The sequence below is a fragment of the Ranitomeya variabilis genome, chromosome 3, assembly GCF_051348905.1.
Source record: "Ranitomeya variabilis isolate aRanVar5 chromosome 3, aRanVar5.hap1, whole genome shotgun sequence".
Lineage (NCBI taxonomy): Eukaryota > Metazoa > Chordata > Amphibia > Anura > Dendrobatidae > Ranitomeya > Ranitomeya variabilis.
Window position 1 is genome coordinate 162,253,067 of NC_135234.1, and position 23,009 is coordinate 162,276,075.

Consider the following 23,009-nt stretch of genomic DNA (forward strand, 5'->3'; position numbering starts at 1 on the left):
CCGCACATGATGCTCCATACTGTATAATGGCCACATATGATGCTCCATACTGTATATTGACCGCACATGATGCTCCATACTGTATAATGACCGCACATGATGCTCCATACTGTATAATGACCGCACATGAGGCTCCATACTGTATAATGACCGCACATGATGCTCCATACTGTATAATGACCGCACATGATGCTCCATACTGTATAATGACCGCACATGATGCTCCATACTGTATAATGGCCACATATGATGCTCCATACTGTATATTGACCGCACATGATGCTCCATACTGTATAATGACTGCACATGATGCTCCATACTGTATATTGACCGCACATGATGCTCCATACTGTATAATGACCGCACATGATGCTCCATACTGTATATTGACCGCACATGATGCTCCATACTGTATATTGACCGCACATGATGCTCCATACTGTATAATGACTGCACATGATGCTCCATACTGTATATTGACCGCACATGAGGCTCCATACTGTATAATGACCGCACATGAGGCTCCATACTGTATAATGACCGCACATGATGCTCCATACTGTATAATGGCCGCGCACTGTACTATGTGCACATATATAGTGTTATATACACTGAGCACTGACCAGGCTGCAGGAACTCACATTATAATATACTATATTATAATGTGAGTTCCTGCAGCCTGGTCAGTGCTCAGTGCACATAACACTATATATGTGCACATAGTACAAATATATATCTGATATATAATGTGGGATGTCCTGGAGCCGGGCTCAGGGTCACACAGTGCAGGGTGAGGATCACTGTGACTTATTGCTGCAGCTTCAGCTTACATGCAGATCGGGTGACACTGGAGCCGGGACCTTATCTGTATGTAAACTTAGGCCATGTGCACACGTTCAGGATTGTTAGCGTTTTTTTCGCGTTTTTTCGCTATAAAAACGTGATAAAAACGCGAAAAAAACGCTTACATAAGCCTCCTATTATTTACAGGGTATTCCGCATTTTTGGTGCAAATGTTGCGATTTTTTCCGCGAAAAAATCGCATAGCGGAAAAAAAAGCAACATGTTCATTAAAAATGCGGAATTGCAGGGATTCCGCACACCTAGGGGTCCATTGATCTGCTTACTTCCCGCACGGGGCTGTGCACACCATGCGGGAAGTAAGCAGATTATATGCGGTTGGTACCCAGGGTGGAGGAGAGGAGACTCTCCTCCACGCACTGGGCACCATATAAGTGGTCAAAAAATAAGAAATAAAATAATAAACAGTCCTATACTCACCCTCGATGTCTTGCCGCCTCCTCGCACGCTGCCGTTCGGTTTCTGTACCTGGTGTGCGCTGAAGGACCTCGCCGAATGACGTCACTGTCCTGTGATTGGTCGTGAGCGGTCATGTGACCGCTCACGTGACCGTGACGTCACGGAAGGTCCTGTGCGCACAGACCAGCTATACGGAACGGACGCCGGTGAGATGTCTGGGTGAGTATAAGCATTTTTTTATTTTTTTAATTATTTTTAAACATTCTATCTTTTACTATAGATGCTGCATAGGCAGCATCTATAGTAACAAGTTGGTCACACTTGTCAAACGCTATGTTTGACAAGTGTGACCAACCTGTCAGTCAGTTTTCCAAGCGATGCTACAGATCGCAGGGAAAACTTTAGCATTCTGCAAGCTAATTACGCTTGCAGAATGCTAAAAAAACGCGAAAAAAACGGAAAAAAAACGCAAAAAAAAAAATGCGGATTTCTTGCAGAAAATTTCCGGTTTTCTTCAGGAATTTTCTGCAAGAAATCCGCAACGTGTGCACATACCCTTAAGGTGGTGCAATAAATCTCACAGTACAGAGAGATCTACAGAAAGCAGATAAGAAAGCAGGAGTGAGATGAAGCCCGTCACATACCTCCTGCCCGGGACCCCATGGCTTTCTACTAACTTCATCTCTCCTCTCCGGCACGCAGGTGACGTCAGATCAGCAGACACACAGGCTCCTGCTGTGTCTGCAATAGGAGGATGCCGGCCAGCACTTGTACACTGCTAATACAGTGCGGGGCCTGCACCCGTGCACCGATCTACTGCAGCAGCACAAAGCCGGGCCCCTGTATGTCCCTGCCTGCAAGGGCCCCCCTCCACCTCCGGGCCCCGGTGCGGCTGCACCGGTTGAACCGGCGGTAGGTCCGCCCCTGCCTACCATCAGTAACTTCCAAGTCAACTTTCTAGACTTAACTATCTATGTGGAAAACGATTCATTAAAGACCAAATGTTTTCACAAGGAGGTTGACTCTAATAGTTTTATACAGATGACAAGCTGTCACCTCCCAGTCTGGTTGACAAACATCCCTAAAGGCCAATTTACCCGTATTAGGAGGAACTGTACAGATCTGAAAGATTATATTGAAGAATCGGCATATATTACTGAACAATTTGAAGCCAAGGGGTACGATGTACAAACCTTGGATCTAGCCAGGTATACAGTGAGCCAGGTTTCTAGGGAAAGCCTGGTCCATAAAGCAAGTATAAAGAATCCTTCTCCAAATATTCATCAACAAATAAATAAACTACCTATAGTAACCCAATTCCATTCAGGGTCTAAAAAATTTATAAGTATAGTTAGGAAACATTGGCCGATTCTACAAAGTGATAAGTGCATTGGAGACCTCTTACCCAAAAACCCCAGATTTGTCTATACAAAGGCGCAAAATCTGGGTCTTCTCTTGGCACCAACCACAAAACCGATTATGTTAAGGAGAGACGTATCTAGTATATTGGCAAATCCACGTAATCAGGGATTTATGGCATGTGGTTGTTGTTCATGCTGTAAGCGGACATGTCATAAGAGGCATATTCAGAATACATTTAAGGATTCAAGCGGTACAAAGAGTTTTCTTATCAAGAACAAAATTTCATGTGAAACAGCAGGGGTTATCTACACACTCACATGTCCGTGTAATAAAATGTATGTGGGCCGCACAAAAAGACCACTAAAAGTGAGAATAAAAGAACATTTGGACAACATTCAGAAGGGCTTCACTGGGCACCCTTTATCCCGCCACTTTGTGGAAAAGCATAACCGATCATGTACCAATATCACGTTTTGTGGGATCCAAACAGTTCAGCAAAACCCTAGGGGGGGAGATTTTATTAAGGTAATGTCCAGGATTGAATCCAAGTGGATTTTCACACTGGACACCCTGGCCCCCAAAGGTTTAAACCAAGAAATAGAACTGTATGCGTTTTAATTACTAGAGGGTAACCTTAAGTGTGCATGTTACCCGAATAGCCTAATACGAGTTTTTATTAATATTTTATTAATAATATATTATTAGGCGGCCATAGGCGTATGTGGGGATTTTTTCTGGTGATCATACAACCTATGACCATTAATAAGCTACAGCACTTTTCCAGATACGCGTAATAATTTTATGTTTTTATCCACTCGTAAGTAAATGAGTAATTTTATGATTATATGTGTTTAACCCATATAGGGGTTCTTAAAATGTAAGGTTTTTATTTTCACTTGAAATAAATTATGATTTTTAATCGCCATAACATTATGACCACTAACCCCCTTTCTATTTAATCTTCCCCCTCCCCTTTCCTTTCTTTAGCAATATGGGACATAATGGTGTATCTCTAAGCAGTAAACTTTGGTACAGTCTTTCATGGTTCCACTTAAAGAGTAACCAAGTGGTCCTATCTATCACCACTCAAGCTTGACATAAGCGCAGAACATACATGTCATATTTTAATTTATACCACAATATAGTGCTGCAAAAAGTAACACGTGGGTGAATCAATATGCAGGCTGTCCAGGCAGGCTAGGATCAAGGAAGGCGTAGTCCATATAAGGTCGGGCCAGACAGGGAACTCCATCCCTGACGAAGAAGGAGTGTATCCTTCGAAACGCGTCGGATTGGTTGCCCTGTCTAAAGCCCGCCCTCCTACCCTGTGACGTCACATCAGGTACCACGCCCCCAACAAATACCGCTACGGCTCCGGCGTTGCTTCCGGCTGGGGCACGCCAGGAGTACGCGGTCCCCGCTCACACACAGTGCTGAGCGAGCGGAGATTCTCTCAACCTAGTCGGCCTCCACACTGCCCCGCAGCCCCATGCTATAGTCTGCACCTACTAAATCAAGCACAACATCGCTCTCAAGCAGGACGGCTGATATCCTCCACGCGGTGCTCACTCCTGCTATCACATACAGTGAGTACATGTATTCAAATAGTAAGCTCGCTTGAAGTACGGGCTATCATCGAGTGGACTATTCGGGGAGGTCTTGTCCGGACTTATATGTACACAATCCTTTGAGGATCTAAACTGATTATATTGTACTACTGTGTTTGCCAATTTCTAGGACCTTTAGTACTACTATTTTACAAGCGCAGGTGACCTATTTATTTGTACTTCAGTATCTACTTTCAGACGTGGGGCAGCACAGACCCCGTTACCTCACCAGCTGCTCATCTCAATATATATATATTTTTTGTTTTCCTTCTCCTGCTACCTGTTACATTACAGTCCCCCTCTGGTCTTGCCAAGTGCAGCGCCAGTGTATCATTATTTTCATCTTTTTGCTAATTTTTACTTTTGTTATCTTCATTTTTTAAAACTTCAAGTAATTATACTTACACTAGATGGTGGCCCGATTCTAATGCATCGGGTATTCTAGAATATGCATGTCCACGTAGTATATTGCCCAACCACATAGTATATTGCCCAGCCACGTAGTATATTGCACAGCCCACGTAGTATATTGCCCAGCCACGTAGTATATTGCCCAGTCACGTAGTATATTGCCCAGCCATGTAGTGTATTGCCCAGTTACATAGTATATTGCCCAGTGACGTAGTATATTCCCCAGCCACGTAGTATATTGACCAGTTACGTAGTATATTGCCCAGTGACGTAGTATACAGCACAGAGCCACGTAGTATATTGCACAGCGACGTAGTATACAGCACAGAGCCACGTAGTATATTGCCCAGCCATGTAGTATATTGGCCAGTCACGTAGTATATTGCCCAGCTACGTAGTATATTGTCCAGCCACATATGTCACAGGTTAAAAAATAAACATATACTCACCTTCCGAGGGCCCCTTGTAGTCCTGTCGCCTGTGTGTGGTGTACGCGGCAGCTTCCGGTCCCAGGGTTGGTATGAGCGCAGGACCTGTGATGACGTCGCGGTCACATGACCGTGACGTCATGGCAGGTCCTTCTCGCGCAGGCGCGCAGGACCTGTGATGACGTCGCAGACACATGACCGTGATGTCATGGCAGGTCCTTCTCGCATAGCATCCTTAGCACCGGAACCTGCAGGCGCGAGCGCATCGTCCGACTACGGAAGGTGAGAATAGCAGGTTTTTTGTTTTTTTATTATTTTTAACATTAGATCTTTTTACTATTGATGCTGCATAGGCAGCATCAATAGTAAAAACTTGGTGATACAGGGTTAATAGCGGCGGTAACGGAGTGTGTAACCCTCGGCATAACACGGTCCGTTACCGCTGGCATTAACCCTGTGTGAGCGGTGACTGACTGACTGGAGGGGAGTATGCGGGCGCCGGGCACTGACTGCAGGGGAGTAGGGAGGGACTAATCGGACTGTGCCCGTAGCTGATTGGTCGCGGCAGCCATGACAGGCAGCTGGCGAGACCAATCAGCGACGCGGGATTTCCGTGATGGAAGTTGCCGACAGAAAGATGTAAGTACCCCTAGACAATTATATATATAGATTATTCTATTATTTTATCTTCTTTTGGTGAAGCCATGTTTTTATTGATTTGGGAGCATGCTTAGGGTCATTGTCATGCTGAAAGGTGAAATTCATCTTTAGCTTTTTAGCAGAGCCCTGAAGGTTTAAAATTGGCTGATATTTGGAACTGTTCATAATTCTCTTTACCTCGAATAAAGCCTCAGTTTCAGCTGCCAAAAAACAGTCCCAAAACATAATGCTGTCCCCTCCATGCTTCACTCTGGGTATAGTGTTCTTTTGGTGATGAGCAGTGTTGACTTTGCTTAAACATAACTTTTGGAATTATGGCCAAAAGGTTCAACCTTGGTCTCATCAGACCATAATATGTTGTTTCACATACTTTTGACAGACTTGATGTAGCTTTTGGTAAAACATAGCTGGGCTTAGATGTTTTTCTTCATAAAAAAAAAGCTTCTATTTTGCCACCCTACTCCTCAATCCAGACAGATGAAGAATGCAGGTGATTGTTTTTACATTCAGTACATAACAAGTACTTAACATAACAAGTACAGATATTTCTGCATCTCCTTTAATGTTGTTGGAGGCCTCTTGGCAGCTTTCTGGACATTTTTTTTTTCTCGCCTTTTTTAACAGTTTTTATGGACATCCAGTTCTAGGTAATGTCACTGTTGTACCAAATTTAAGCCCCTTCTTAATCACCGTCTTCCATGATATATCTAATTCCTTGGAAAAAATTTTTGTATCTTTCTCCTGACTGATAGATTTCAACAATGAGATCCCTTTTCTGTGTTGTAAGCTGTTTATGAACTATGGCTTCTGCCATGCAAACTAAAATGCAACTAAGAAAATGTCAGGAAAATCCTACTAGAACAGCTAGACTTTATATGTGGTTAACCCCTTCACTCCAACCCTGTTTTCACCTGCCTGACCAGGCCAAATTTTACAATTCTGACCGGCATCACTTCAACTTATCCCAGCGATTCTGAGACTGTTTTTTCATGGCATGTTGTCATTCATATTAGTGGTAAATTTTGGTTGATATGATTTGCGTTTATTTATGATATCAAAAACTTAAAGGGAGGGTGCCGTGATTTTAGTTTTTGTACTAATAATTATTGATTATATAATCAATTATTTTCAATACAAAAGTAAATGTACCTCTTTCATACTTTTTTATTTATTCACTTTTACTTTCACCACTGGAGGCCGCCATTTTCATTAGTGTGGGTGTAAGTGTCTGGGCACGACACTTGCACACCTCACTTACGGCAGCCATGGACATAGGAAACTGCAGTCGGCCCCGACCGCATCTCTTTCATTGAGGCCGCTCCTCCTGCCTCTCAGCTGTGACTTGGCCACGCCCACTGAGCTGCCACATCACAGCTGTGAGAGGAGATCGCGGCCATTTTGTTTTTCCCTCTGCCATCGCACACACAGCTCAGTGCGTGCGATGGCAGAAGCTGCTGCTGGGAAGCGAGGGTCCGAGGTGAGTATCTGCAGCAAGGAGCTGTGATTGCAGCCTGAACTTAGTATTACAGTACAGGCTGCAATCACTGCTCACTGCCGACCTGTTCAGAGCAGAGCAGGGAGATCGTCACACTGCTCTGCCCTGAACATGACTCAGCATTTCCTGAGAGAGGATGGAAGGTAAGTACAGGGTTTTTATTTTCTTATGCATCTACCACTGCTACCAGCCCCTATATATCACCTAGCACTGCCTGCCCCTATATACCACTGCCTGCCTGCCTCTGTATACCACTGCCTGCCTGCCTCTGTATACCATTGCCTGCCTGCCTCTGTATACCACTGCCTGCCTGCCTCTGTATACCACTGCCTGCCTGCCTCTGTATACCCCTGCCTGCCTGCCTCTGTATACCCCTGCCTGCCTCTGTATACCCCTGCCTGCCTCTGTATACCCCTGCCTGCCTCTGTATACCACTGCCTGCCTCTGTATACCACTGCCTGCCTGCCTCTGTATACCACTGCCTGCCTGCCTCTGTATACCCCTGCCTGCCTGCCTCTGTATACCACTGCCTGCCTGCCTCTGTATACCCCTGCCTGCCTGCCTCTGTATACCCCTGCCTGCCTGCCTCTGTATACCCCTGCCTGCCTGCCTCTGTATACCCCTGCCTGCCTGCCTCTGTATACCCCAGCCTGCCTGCCTCTGTATACCCCTGCCTGCCTGCCTCTGTATACCCCTGCCTGCCTGCCTCTGTATACCACTACCTGCCTGCCTCTGTATACCACTGCCTGCCTCTGTATACCACTGCCTGCCTGCCTCTGTATACCACTGCTGCCTGCCTCTGTATACCACTGCCTGCCTGCCTCTGTATACCCCTGCCTGCCTGCGTATACCACTGCCTGCCTCTGTATACCCCTGCCTGCTTGCCTCTGTATACCACTGCCTGCCTGCCTCTGTATACCACTGCTGCCTGCCTCTGTATACCACTGCCTGCCTGCCTCTGTATACCACTGCCTGCCTCTGTATACCACTGCCTGCCTGCCTCTGTATACCACTGCCTGCCTGCCTCTGTATACCACTGCCTGCCTGCCTCTGTATACCACTGCCTGCCTCTGTATACCACTGCCTGCCTGCCTCTGTATACCCCTGCCTGCCTGCCTCTGTATACCCCTGCCTGCCTGCCTCTGTATACCCCTGCCTGCCTGCCTCTGTATACCACTGCCTGCCTCTGTATACCACTGCCTGCCTCTGTATACCACTGCCTGCCTGCCTCTGTATACCACTGCCTGCCTGCCTCTGTATACCACTGCCTGCCTCTGTATACCACTGCCTGCCTGCCTCTGTATACCACTGCTACCTCTGTCCTGTGTAGCTAATCTAGTCCTGGGTAGCTAATCCTGTCCCGTGTACTGTGTCCTCAGCAGTCAGTATCACACAGGACAGGATTAGATACACGGCTCAGCAGTCGGTATCACACAGGACAGGATTAGATACATGGCTCAGCTGTCGGTATCACACAGGCCAGGATTAGATATACGGCTCAGCAGTCAGTATCTAATCCTCTCCTATGCACTCTCCCCCCTGCATGTCTTTTCCCATTGTGGTTTATTATTTTTGTTGTGGGAGATGTGGGAGTCGAGGATTATGCGTTCGGTATGGTTTAAAAAAGATTAATAAAGGACTTTATTCTGGCCGAGTCTTTATTTACAATACAACTATAGGATTAGTAATGGATGGGTGCCTTGTAGACGCCTCTCCATTACTAAGCCGTGGGCTTGATGTCACCGGACAATATGAAGGTGACATTAACCCCACAAATATGAACCCCACTTGCTACCGCTACAGGGCAAGTGGAAATTGCCAGGCAAAGCGCCAGAAAAGGTGCATGTAAAAGGCAGCTGAGAGCTGATGTTTTTAGCCTGGGGGGGGGACAGTATCCATGGCCCCTTCCTAGGCTATTAATGTAAGCCCGCAGCTGTCTGCATAATATTTCATGGTTATTAATTATAGGGGGCCCCACGTCTTTTTTGGGGGGCTGTCCCCCATTTTAATAGCCAGTAAAGGCTATAAGTATACAGTTGCGAGCGTGTGAGTGAGCACACCCTCCCATCCACAGACCAGTACACTGCTCTTCTGAAATACTGTGCTCCTGTCACCCTGCTCCTTCCACCATACGTCTCTCACCTCCCTAGAGCAGCACAATACCATATGGATCACGTATAATGCCGATATATAATCACATAATACTCCCATAAAGACCACACATTATGCCGGGATATTATAATATATACCGTATATACTCGAGTATAAGCCGAGATTTTCAGCCCAAATTTTTGGGCTGAAAGTGCCCCCTCGGCTTATACTCGAGTCACGGTCGGCGGTGGGGTCGGCGGGTGAGGGGGAGAGGGCGCTGAGGCATACTTACCTAGTCCCGGCGATCCTGTCACTCCCCCTGCCCGTCCCACGGTCTCCGGGTGCAGCAGCCTCTTCCCCTGAGCGGTCACGTGGGACCGCTCATTAGAGAAATGAATAGGCTGCTCCACCTCCCATAGGGGCGGAGCCGCCTATTCATTTCTCTAATGAAGCGGTGCCGGTGACCGCTGATAGAGAAAGAGGCTGCGGCACCGAAGACAGGCAGGGGGAAGGAGCGGGACGCCGGGAGCAGGTAAGTATGATATATTCACCTGTCCTCGTTCCTGTTCCACACGCCGGGCGCTGTCTCCATCTTCCCGGCGTCTCTCTGCACTGACTGTGCAGGTCAGAGGGCGCGATGACGCATATAGTGTGCGCGCCGCCCTCTGCCTGATCAGTCAGTGCAGAGAGACGCCGGGAAGATGGCGCCGAGGAGCTGCAAGAGAGGTGAGTATGTGTTTTATTATTTTTATTGCAGCAGCAGCAGCACAGCTATGGGGCAATAATGGACGGTGCAGAGCACTGTATGGCACAGCTATGGGGCAGTAATGGTGCAGAGCACTATATGGCACAGCTATGGGGCAATAATGGTGCAGAGCACTATATGGCACAGCTATGGGGCAATAATGGTGCAGAGCATTATATGGCACAGCTATGGGGCAATAATGGTGCAGAGCACTATATGGCACAGCTATGGGGCAATAATGGTGCAGAGCACTATATGGCACAGCTATGGGGCAATAATGAACAGTGCAGAGCACTGTATGGCACAGCTATGGGGCAATAATGGTGCAGAGCACTATATGGCACAGCTATGGGGCAATAATGAACAGTGCAGAGCACTATATGGCACAGCTATGGGGCAATAATGGATGGTGCAGAGCACTATATGGCACAGCTATGGGGCAATAATGGTGCAGAGCACTATGGCACAGCTATGGGGCAATAATGGTGCAGAGCACTATATGGCACAGCTATGGGGCAGTAATGGTGCAGAGCACTATATGGCACAGCTATGGGGCAATAATGGACGGTGCAGAGCACTATATGGCACAGCTATGGGGCAATAATGGTGCAGAGCACTATATGGCACAGCTATGGGGCAATAATGGTGCAGAGCACTGTATGGCACAGCTATGGGGCAATAATGGTGCAGAGCACTGTATGGCACAGCTATGGGGCAATAATGGTGCAGAGCACTATATGGCACAGCTATGGGGCAATAATGGTGCAGAGCACTATATGGCACAGCTATGGGGCCATAATGAACAGTATGGAGCATCTATTTTTATTTTTGAAATTCACCGGTAGCTGCTGCATTTTCCACCCTAGGCTTATACTCGAGTCAATAAGTTTTCCCAGTTTTTTGTGGCAAAATTAGGGGGGTCGGCTTATACTCGGGTCGGCTTATACTCGAGTATATACGGTATATATAATATCGCACATTATGCCACCAAGTATTGTGTGATCTATGTGACGGTATTATATGTGATCTATATGGCAATATTATGTTTGCTCAGTGTTGTGGAATGATGTAAAAACTATATGACGGTGGTATATGAGAACTATATTGTGGGATTATGTGTGATCTATGTGGAAGTACTAGGTGAGAATTATATGGCGGTATTATTTGTGATCTATATGGTGGTATGTGAGAACTGTATGACAGTATTGTGTGATCTATTTGATAGTATTGTGTGTGTGATGTATATGGCGGTATTATGTGTGATCTATATAGCGGTATTATGTGAGAACACTATGGCAGTATTATCTTCAGAAAGTGGACCCATTCTACGGTGGTTCTGGCTGAGCACCTGCACGCGGGTCTGGGGTAATAGAGGGGGCAGCATGACCTCCAGTTAGGTGCAGTCAGGGCTGGTGATGCAGCTGAAGAGAGGGGTCTCATTTTTATCATTACTCTATGGCTACATTTCCTTCCCAGCGTCACCCCGTACTTCGCCTGACGTCTCACTTTCACACATCGCCAGGACAGGATGGAGAAGACAGGATCTGAGGAGGGGAATGGGGTCTGCATGCAAAGTCTGGATCAGAACAGGCCATCAATCTGCAGAAATGTTTCCTGGATTTCTGTAGAGCAGACGGTCCATCCATGTGTATAAAAGACAGCGTTCTATGTACAATCCCTGGCTGCTCCGCGCACTGAACAGGGTGCCCCCCATAGACCAGCACACTGCTCTCCTGAAATACTCTGTGCTGCTGTCACCCTGCTCCCTCCACCACATATCTCCCAGAATCCTTGCTGCCTGCCATCCTCGGTGACTGTCTACTTGTCAGTATAAGGCTGCGGTCACACATTCAGTCAGCATCAGTATTTGAGGTCAGTATTTTACATCAGTATTTGTAAGCCAAAACCTGGAGTGGGTGATAACTGCAGAAGTGGTGACGTGTTTCTATTATAGTTTTCCTCTAATTGTTCCACTCCTGGTTTTGGCTTACACATACTGAGGTAAAATACTGACCAAATACTGCTAGTGTCACGGCAGCCTTACTCTGCAGTCACTGACAAAATGGCTGCTCACTGGGTTCCTGAATATCATCCTCTTATCCCTTAGCAAACACCCAGAAGGGGAGGAGAGGAGACATCACACACGTCAGCAGACTCCGCCCATAATTACTGCAGTGCTGTAATGTGAGCTAGTTGTACACTAGGTTTTTCTGAAATTTCAGCAGCTGGTCCCCCTAGTGTTTAAAAGTGGAAATTCCAAAACTTTTCAAATTATTTTTCATATTTTACTAAATTATAAACAAATGAAAATATTTTTTAAGAAAATTTAAACATTAATTCTTTACATTTTTACAATTGCTGTAAAAAAATTTTTTTTGATGGCACCTTCCCTTTAACAAAAGAATATGAAAATTTAGCAATTTTCAAAATTTGAATTTTTATGGTCTTAAACCAGATAGTTATATCACACAAAATAGATAATAAATAGCATTTAACACATGTCTACTTTACATCAACATCATTTTTGAAATATATATATGGAACGCCCGCTGGGACCGTGGGGTACTCGGAACTGGGCTGGGGCAGTTCTTAAAGGGGTGGTCACAGTGGCAGTGCCCGTCCGTGGCCCTGAGAGTCCAATTGAAGGGGGATTAATGGAAATAGGAATAAAGTCTAATGTAGTATGTTCGTGATGCCACCTGTGGTATTCGGCCAGGGGTGGCCGACGCTGCTTAAAGGGGTCCTCTAGGGCTGATGGTTTGGCAGCAGAGATGGTCTAGTTCCCCACAGGTAGAACTTAGTCCCCAGGGCTCCCAGTGTAGTTGGTAAGGATGATAGATGGCGAGGTGCAGGAAAGAATTAGAGGACACAAGGTTGCAGTCTCTTTACCTTTTACTGGTAGAATGCAGGCACAGTCCAGGGTACAGGTAACAAGTGATGGTGAGGTCCGGGCAGCCTGGAAGAGATTCGGAATCCCCCTAGCCAGGTGCGGTTGGAAGCCTTCCTTTCTGCCCTGTGTCCTAAGTTCCTTGCTAACAGAGACTTCACACAAGGTTCTCTCTTTCGCTCTGACCCTTTCAGGTGGACACTACCCGCATGGCAGGCAACTTGAGCCTTATAGGTGTCCCTTCTCGTGGTGACTCCGGGCTCTATCTGCTGCTGTGCCTTTGGGTCTTGGATGGGACTTGCAATCTCCTGCCCTCCGGGTTCAATGGCTGGGTCTGCAATTCCTACACCACCACGGACCCCGGTGTCCGGTCTCTTGGCGCTTTCTTCTGGGGTGAACCCACTCGCAGCTCCAGACCCAAGGCGTCTGTCCTTTGACTCCTCTCCCCTCACAGTCTCTTACGATCTGTCTGACTCTCCTGTCAGGAGCTGCAGAGCCTCATGTCTGTATGGCTCCAGCTCTCTCCACAGACTGCTCCACTCCTCACTCTGACTGACTACTAACTCTTCCTCCACCCAGAATATATAGGGAAGCTACCCTCAAACCGGGTATAGAGCTCCCCCTTCTGGCCTGGAGTCAGAACAGTGTTGTGTGTACATGTTACCTGTTAAAGGGATCCTTGTTACTTCCAGGCATGGCATCATCCTCCCTGTGAGAAAGGCAATACCACTGTAACAACTGGCTTCCTGGGGTGTTACATATATATTTTTGCTAAGAAGTTAAAAGGGTTAAATGCTAATCAGCAATTATTCATTTTTCCAAGAAAATTCACAAAACCAATTACTTTAGGTACCACAACGCATCTGAAATGGCTTTGAGGGGTCTTTGTGGCAGAAAATGCTAAAAAGTGACACCATTTTAAAAACTGCACTCCTCCAAGTGCTCAAAACCACATTCAAATAGCTTATTATCCCTTTAGTTGTTTCACAGGAATTAAACAATATGGAAGGAACAAATGAAAATGTAATTTTACCCAGAAGAATGTTGCTTTAGCCCTAAATTTTTATTTTTAACAAGAGTAACAGTTAAAAATTGATGCCAAAATTTGTTGTGTAATTTCTCCTGAGTACACTAATATCCCATATGCGGTGTAAAATTACTGTTTGGGCACACGACAGGGCTTCGAAGAGAAGGAGCGGAAACGCCCACAAGTGACCCCATTTTAAAAATTACACTTCTCGAGGAATTCATCTAGGGGTGTAGTGAGCATTCTTAACCCTCAGGTGATTCACAGAATTGTATAACATTGGGCTGAATCAATGAAAATTATCATTTTTTCCACAAAATGTTGCTTTGGACCCAAGTTTTTAATTTTCAAAAGGGATATTAGGAGGAAATTATTGGTGCAATGTGTTACATAATTTTTCCTGAGTACACCAATTCCCCATATGTGGTTGAAAACTACTTTTGAGGCACAGTGCAAAGCTCAGAAGGGAAGAAGCGCCATATTGGAGTTCAGATTTTCCTGGAATGGTTTGAAGGTGCCATGTCACATTGTTAAAGCCTTTGGGGTGCCAGAACAGCAGACCCCCTCCATAAGTGACCCCATTTTGCAAACTACACTCCCCAATGAATTTATCTAGGGATGCAGTGAGCAGGTTGACATCACAAGTGCCTCACAGAATTTTATACTATTGGGCGGTGAAGAAAGTATAATTACATTCTTACCACTAAAATGATGTTTTAGCCCCAAGTTTTTAATTTTTATAAGGGCTAATAGGTTAAAATGGACCTCAGTTTGTTATTCAATTTCTACTGAGTACGCCAACACTCTACAAGTAATCAGGAACTACTTTCTAGGCACAATGGAAAGCTCAGAAGGGAAGGAGCGCCATATAGTGCAGATTTTACGGTTATTGTTTGCGGGTGCCATGACCCACTGAGAGAGAGCCTGAGGTTGAAACCCCAAAAATGACCTAATTTTGCAAACTACACCTCTCAATGAATTCCTCTAAGGGTGCTGTGATCATATTGACACCACGGGTATGTCACAAAACTTTTTACCAGTGCATTGTAGTGCCCGCTCATCATGCCCAGTTCATGCTTTTGGAGAAGCTGAAAGTTAGGCGAGCTCTCATCACTACAGAAATGCCTTTGTGATTTTTGGGAGGCAGAGTGATGATCAAAAAACTTCAATTCAGGAATTTTTTTTATGTTGACTGTGTGGTAAAAGTGATAAGGCAGCTTTATTCTTCAGATCTGCACATTTATAGCAATACCACATTTATACGATTTTTTTAAATGTTTTGCTTCTTTTACACAATATAAACTATTTTATAGAAAAAATAATTGCCTATGAATTTTTTTCTTCTGAGAGCTATAGCTTTTTTATTTCTCCACTGACAGAGCTGTTTTGTTTATTTTTTTGCAGGACATGATGGCGTACCGTTTTTTTAACGGTACAATGAAAAACCATAGCTTTTTGCCATTTTTTTTACAGCGTCCACTGAAGGGGTTAACTAGTGTGACAGTTTTATAGATCAGGTCTTTCTGGATATGGCATACGATATACAGTATGTGTACTTAGTTTATTTTTGTTTTTACATAAATCTACGTCTTCATTGGTATAATATTATTTTTTTAATTCATTTTGTGATTTTGTTTTTAACTTTTTTTACTTAGTCCCTCTATGGGACCTTAACTGATCACTGGTATAATACATTGCAATGCCCAAGTACTGGAATGCATTATTGCTGTTAGTGGGACACTGAGGCCGGGGTCACACTAGACCGTAATACGGACGAGTGCTATGCGATAAAAAATCGCATAGCACTCGGCCCAATGTTAATCTATGGTGCAGCTCCCATCATCCGATATTTTCTCCACCGTATTCAGGATCCGAGTGAAATCGCAGCATGCTGCGATTGTCAGCGTATCTCGGCCGAGACTCGCCAATGCAAGTCTATGGGTGCGAGAAAAAATCGGATTACACACGGACCATGCGTGTGCATTGCGAGAAATACGCAGCGGTGTTAGAGAAAAGCCGGTAATTCAATTGCCGGCTTTTCATTTCTCCTGCCTAAACCCGACATGATATGAGACATGGTTTACATACAGTAAACCATGTCATATCCCCCTTTTTTTTGCATATTCCACACTACTAATGTTAGTAGTGTGTATGTGCAAAACTTCGGCGCTGTAGCTATTAAATTTAAGGGTTAAATGGCGGAAAAAATTGGCATGGGCTCCCGCGCAATTTTCTCCGCCAGAGCGGTAAAGCCAGTGACTTACGGCAGATATTAATAGCCAGGAGAGGGTCCATGGTTATTGGCCCCCCCGTGGCTAAAAACATCTGCCCCCAGCCACCCCAGAAAAGGCACATCTGGAAGATGCGCCTATTCTGGCACTTGGCCACTCTCTTCCCACTCCCGTGTAGCGGTGGGATATGGGGTAATGAAGGGTTAATGCCACCTTGCTATTGTAAGGTGACATTAAGCCAGATTAATAATGGAGAGGCGTCAATTATGTCACCTATCCATTATTAATCCAATTGTCTGAAAGGGTTAAAAAACACACACACACATGATTAAAAAGTATTTTAATGAAATAAACACACAGGTTGTTTTAGTATTTTATTGCTCTCTCAATCCATCTGGAAGACCCTCGCTTGGCAAAATAATAAACCCACAATATACATACCCTCTCTGATGAACTGTCAGGTCCCACGAGGTAATCCATCTGAAGGGGTTAAAATATTTTACAGGCAGGAGCCCTGCTAATGCAGCTGTGCTCGTGTCTGTAAGCCCCGGCGAATGAAGGAAATGTAGGTCAATGACCTATAGTTACCTTCAGTCGCGGTGATGCGCCCCCTGCTGGATGTCCTTATATGACCTGGAGCGTGGGAAAAAGTTCCCAGGCTGCAGTTCATGAGGACATCCAGCAGGGGCGCATCACCGCGACTGAAGGTAACTATAGGTCATTGACCTATATTTCCTTCATTCGCCGGGGCTTACAGACACGAGCACAGCTGCATTAGCAGGGTTCCTGCCTGTAAAATATTTTAACCCCTTCAGATGGATTACCTCGTGGGACCTGACAGTTCATCAGAGAGGGTATGTATATTGTGGGTTTATTATTTTGCCAAGCGAGGGTCTTCCAGATGGATTGAGAGAGCAATAAAATACTAAAACAACCTGTGTGTTTATTTCATTAAAATACTTTTTAATCATGTGTGTGTGTGTTTTTTAACCCTTTCAGACAATTGGATTAATAATGGATAGGTGACATAATTGACGCCTCTCCATTATTAATCTGGCTTAATGTCACCTTACAATAGCAAGGTGGCATTAACCCTTCATTACCCCATATCCCACCGCTACACGGGAGTGGGAAGAGAGTGGCCAAGTGCCAGAATAGGCGCATCTTCCAGATGTGCCTTTTCTGGGGTGGCTGGGGGCAGATGTTTTTAGCCACGGGGGGGGGGGGGCCAATAACCATGGACCCTCTCCTGGCTATTAATATCTGCCGTCAGTCACTGGCTTTACCGCTCTGGCGGAGAAAATTGCGCGGGAGCCCACACCAATTTTTTCCGCCATTTAGCCCTTTATTTTACATGCTACAGCGCCCAAATTTTGCACATACACACTACTAACATTAGTAGTGTGGAATATGCAGCAAAAAAGGGGATATGAGATGGTTTACTGTATGTAAACCATGTCTCATATCATGTCAGGTTTGGGAAGGAGAAATGAAAAGCCGGCAATTGAATTACCGGCTTTTCACAGATATCGCGCTGAATTAAATATAAATACAGAATATATATATGTGTCTCAATGACATATATATATATATATATATATACTGTATATATGTTTTAACGAACATTTGAGCACATAAATCCATTAGATGTCGGTTTTGCAAGCCTGCGAGAAAATCTCGGCATACGGATGCCATACGGATGTCACACAGATGTCAAAAGGATCATTTGATGCGAGGAAATCGCATCCTCGCACTGCACACGGATCACTGCTTGGGAAACATTTGTGCGATTCTCGTCCGTGAAAAACGGACCCTTTTTTTATACGTTGTGTGTGTCCCCGGCCTCACAGAACGCCTACCAGACCATACTCCTGGCATGGCCTAACAGGCCACTGTAGCTGGCAGACCCGGAGGTCGTCATTTGACCTCCAGTTGCCATGACTACCATTGGCAGCTGTGGCTACACGGGGGTCAGTGGATGCTCTGGTCTTTAGAAGACTGCATGGACCAAAGCTCCAGCACAATGAATACCAGCACATACTGAATAAAAAAAATGCTTCTGCATTCTGCAGGCCGGTGCTGGCCGTGGCACGTGGGCTGCAGCATAATCGCATGTTCACTGTGCACTTAATTCATTTTGCTTATTTAATTGAGCAAGGGAAAATCTGAGGAATCTGCTCCAGAGACAGTGAGGGCACCAGGCCTCTGATCTTACAGGGATATTGGGACTATAAAACTTTCATCTCACTAATCTAATCCAATTAAGGATTCATTCTCTGAGCTCAGTTTGTTTCTTTATTTAAGTGTCCATTTATTATGTCGTGTCTCTGGTTTTTTGTGTATATATGTGTTTTTTTCAGATACTTTGTTATACCATGCCTAAGGAGGAGGCCTAAGAAGTCTCAAAAGCTTGCTTTGTAACATATTTTATTTTATTTCTGTTAGCCATTAATATGTATCATAACTAAAGATGAGCGAATGTCATCGGGTCAGGCTATAGCGCTTACCAAATAAGCTGCAGAGGAAGCCCGGATACCTGGATCGCTCCGGCTGATCAGCTGCTCGGCTCCGCAGCTGTATGTGTCGTGGCTGTGTGACAGTCACAGCACATGCATGGAGAGCCCAACACACAGGCCGGGTTCCCTCTGCAGCTTATTCTGTAAGCGCTATAGCTTGCCAAATAAGCAGGGACCCAAGCAAATTCGCTCAACTCTAATCATAACCACAAGATTATTATCTCGTTTTTCCCACCGAGAGTAATCAGATTTGAAAAGCGCATCGCAGGTGAGTTTACACAGAGTTAAAAAGAAGCTCAGTGGGCTTTCTGAGATTTCTGTAAATCCCATCCACTTTGCTAGAACTGTAAGATGCTCTGTTCTTGATGCAGCAAAAACATGCAGCGTCAAAAACGCATCAAAAGCTCATTGAGGGAACATAGCCTAAGAATTGTCTTAGCTTTCAGTGCTACACTGTGATCCATATAGTCACATGGAATATTAAATAAAGGGACCTGTCATGTTGAAAATAGTATCTGATCTGCATCAGGATGTTATAAAGCAGGAGCAGCTGATCAGAATCATATACAGTTTTGTGGGAGAAGTTTCAGTAAAGCTTGCATTTTATTCATTGCAATCCCTGCTGTTTGTATGCTCATGAGTCCGGTGGGCGACCCCTGCATGATAGTGCATTCAGATGGAACTACCAAACACTGATTAGGACCACCCCCTGGACTAGTATTTCATTAATTGAAATCCTTGGTGATTGTACGCATATGGGTCCAGTGGGTTGTCCTACTCTGTGTTTAGCAGTTATTTCTGCATGTGCGGTCATACAGGGCCGGCCTACTGGACTCCTATGCATTTTAATACCAGGGATTTCAATGAATAAATTACAAGTTATACTGATTTTTTTTCCACAAACCTATACATCATTCTGCTCGGCTTCTCCTGCTTTATACAATGTTGTCCACAGATCGGACTGCATGTACAATGTGACAGGTGCTCTACCACTTGGCTCTGGATCAAGCATAGTACATTTCAATGATTAAATTCAGAAAATTACATCAATTTCACAAGTCATGTAAAAAATGATTAATGTGTTTTCTTTTACACGATATCTAACAAGGATTGTTTTTTTTTCTTGTAGCTGTTCTTTTTATTCAGCCACTTTATGCCATATGGGCTTGTTACCGCTCCTGTCCATCAAGTTGTGCTTGTACTCACGAACGAAACTGCTCTGTTTTATGTGACCGAATAGGACTTCTCGAGATCCCTAATGAATTTCCATGTGAAGCTTCCTTTATTAACCTGGATAAAAACAATATCAAATTTCTCTCAGAACGGGCTTTTGGGACTCTGCCTTCGTTAAAACTTCTTTCACTGAGTCACAACAACATATCATTTATTACTCCTGGGGCTTTCAAAGGATTGCCCAATCTGATCGAGCTCAAAATGGCCCATAATGAGTACATTCGATATTTGCACACTCAAACCTTTTCTGCGTCAAAGAAGCTAATAAAATTAGATTTAGCAGACTGCAATTTGTTCAACATTCCTGACAGGCTTTTTGTTGATCTTCCATTACTACGAGAACTTATGTTTTTTCAAAACAACTTTCGGAGGATTCCAGGAGCTATTCGAGGAATGAAGAGTTTGACTCATGTGTATCTGGAAAGTAACAGGATTGAGGCTGTGGCTTATAATTCTCTACAAGATATTCCTAATCTAACCTATCTTAACCTCCAAGACAATAAAATAAATGTGATCCATGATAAGTCTTTTCAAGATTGTCAGAAAATGGAGTACCTTTTTCTTAATGACAATTTACTAAATGAGCTTCCAGAAAACTCCTTCAAAGGACTAAAGAAACTGAAGATGCTAAACTTAGGTGGTAACTATATACGAAATGTCTCAGGTGTTTGGTTTCAAGATTTAATTGAGCTGGAAGTTCTTTATCTAGACCGAAACAAGATACGCTTCATTGAAGAAGAAGCTTTTGAAAACCTCACCAGCTTAGTATCTTTGCATCTAAACAGTAACAACTTGACATCTTTACCCTTTGAAGTTTTTAAACCAGTGTATTTCATAGGAAGGCTATACCTTTTCAAGAATCCGTGGGAATGTGATTGTAGAATTGAATGGTTAAGAGAATGGATGGAGAGTTACAAGCTTGTACGAGATATTCCGTGCTCAACACCATCATCATTGGCCGGCATTGACCTCAGTAGTGTTTTCTTTCAAAAGTCCATCGAAGGAGTCTGCCTGGACCCAACAGAGCAAAATTTTACTTACTATATTCCTCTTCCTACAGAACGGCTTCTGTCTACAATGGAATCCAAACTTAGTAGCTTGATCTCCAAACTACTTTTGCCTAAAACAATTAGTGAAGATTTTGGAAACACAACTGAAAGTTTTGATAACAGCACATATAGTGAAACTAGCAAGGCCCCTACTGTTCCATCATCACAGAGTATAACATTTATGTTAATTCTAGTTTATTTGGGAATTAATATATTTTAGGCTGTCAATAAGGATCTCATGAATGGCACTGAAAAAATGACATCTTGACAGCTGCTCACTAACTTACACAATTGCAACACTAAATGTTATTTTTATGACTAGTGGTTAAAGGGAATCTGTATCCAGATTTATACTGCGCCAACCAAGGGCAGCATAAAGTAGGACCCAGCAGTATATTGCTAACTGGACTCCTTATAGTTAACATCTGCTGCTCCTTATGTTTTATCTGCTGCAGCGCTGCTTGTTCTTTTAGGGTATGTGCACACGTCCGGATTTCTTGCAGAAATTTCCTGAAGAAAACCGGAAATTTTCTGCAAGAAATCCACATTTTTTTTGCGTTTTTTTCCCGTTTTTTTCGCGTTTTTTTAGCATTCTGCAAGCGTAATTAGCTTGCAGAATGCTAAAGTTTTCCAAGCGATCTGTAGCATCGCTTGGAAAACTGACTGACAGGTTGGTCACACTTGTCAAACATACTGTTTGACAAGTGTGACCAACTTGTTACTATAGATGCTGCTTATGCAGCATCTATAGTAAAAGATAGAATGTTTAAAAATAATAAAAAAAATAAAAAATGGTTATACTCACCCAGACGATCTCCTCAGCGGCGTCCGTTCCTATAGATGCCGGTGTGGTTCAGGACCTGTGATGACGTCGCGGCTTGTGATTGGTCGCGTGAGTCACATGAGCGGTCACGCGACCAATCACAAGACAGTGACGTCATCACAGGTCCTGAACCACACCATCTATAGGAACCGAAGAGAGAGCATGCACCGGAGAGGCGGGAACACTTCGGGGGCCATCAGAGGGTGAGTATATGACTATTTTTTATTTTAATTCTTTTTTTTTGACCAATTATATGGTGCCCAGTCCATGGAGGAGAGTCTCCTCTCCTCCACCCTGGGTACCAACCGCACATAATCTGCTTACTTCCCGCATGGTGTGCACAGCCCCGTGCGGGAAGTAAGCAGATCAATGCACTCCTAGGTGTGCGGAATCCCCGCAATTCCGCATTTTTAATGAACATGTTGCTTTTTTTTCCGCGATGCGATTTTTTCGCGGAAAAAATCGCAACATTTGCACAAAAAATGCGGAATACCCTGTAAATAATAGGAGGCATATGTAAGCATTTTTTTCGCATTTTTATCACGTTTTTATAGCGAAAAAACACAAAAAAAACGCGAAAAATCCTGAACGTGTGCACATGGCCTTAGTGAGGAGCTAGTGCTGTGTTGTTCTTGTAATCATGAGCTTTGCTATTCTTATCTCTGCCCTTGATTGATGTGTTTGCTTTTTAAAGTATTCTAACCTATTTTGCAACTACGGTAGAACTTGGCACTCCAGATAGTAATGCCGAGATGGAGTTAAAGGAAAGGTGCCATCAAAAAATTTTTTTTTCCAGCAATTGAAAAAATGTAAAGAATTAATGTTTATATTTTCTTAAATAATATTATAATTTGTTTCTAAATTAGTAAAATATGAAAAATAATTTCAAAAGGTTTGGTATTTCCACTTTTAAACACTAGGGGGAGCAGCTACTGAAATTTGACAAAAACCTGGTGTACAACTAACTCACATTACTGCACTGCAGCAATTATGAGCTGAGTCTGCTGACATGGGTGTGATGTCACTCCTCTTCTCCCCTTCTGGGTGTTTGCTAAGGGATTAGAGTTTAATATTCAGGAACACGGTGAGCAGCCATTTTGTTGGTGACTGCAAAGTTATACTGACAAGTAGACAGTCACCAAGGATGGCAGGCAGCAAGGATTTTGAGAGATATATGGTGGAAG

At 44.2% G+C, this 23,009-nt stretch overlaps 1 protein-coding gene across 1 annotated transcript in view; it reads left to right on the top strand.

Annotated features, from left to right (window-relative positions):
• The window catches only part of NYX (nyctalopin), a 40,461-nt gene extending 17,806 nt beyond the window's left edge, over positions 1-22,655 (top strand). Inside the window, exon 3 of the mRNA XM_077299472.1 lies at positions 19,850-22,655. Coding sequence (XP_077155587.1) covers positions 19,850-21,222 — 1,373 coding nt within the window. The 3' untranslated portion in view covers positions 21,223-22,655. The remainder of the gene's footprint in view (positions 1-19,849) is intronic.
• The last annotated feature ends 354 nt before the right edge of the window (positions 22,656-23,009 follow it).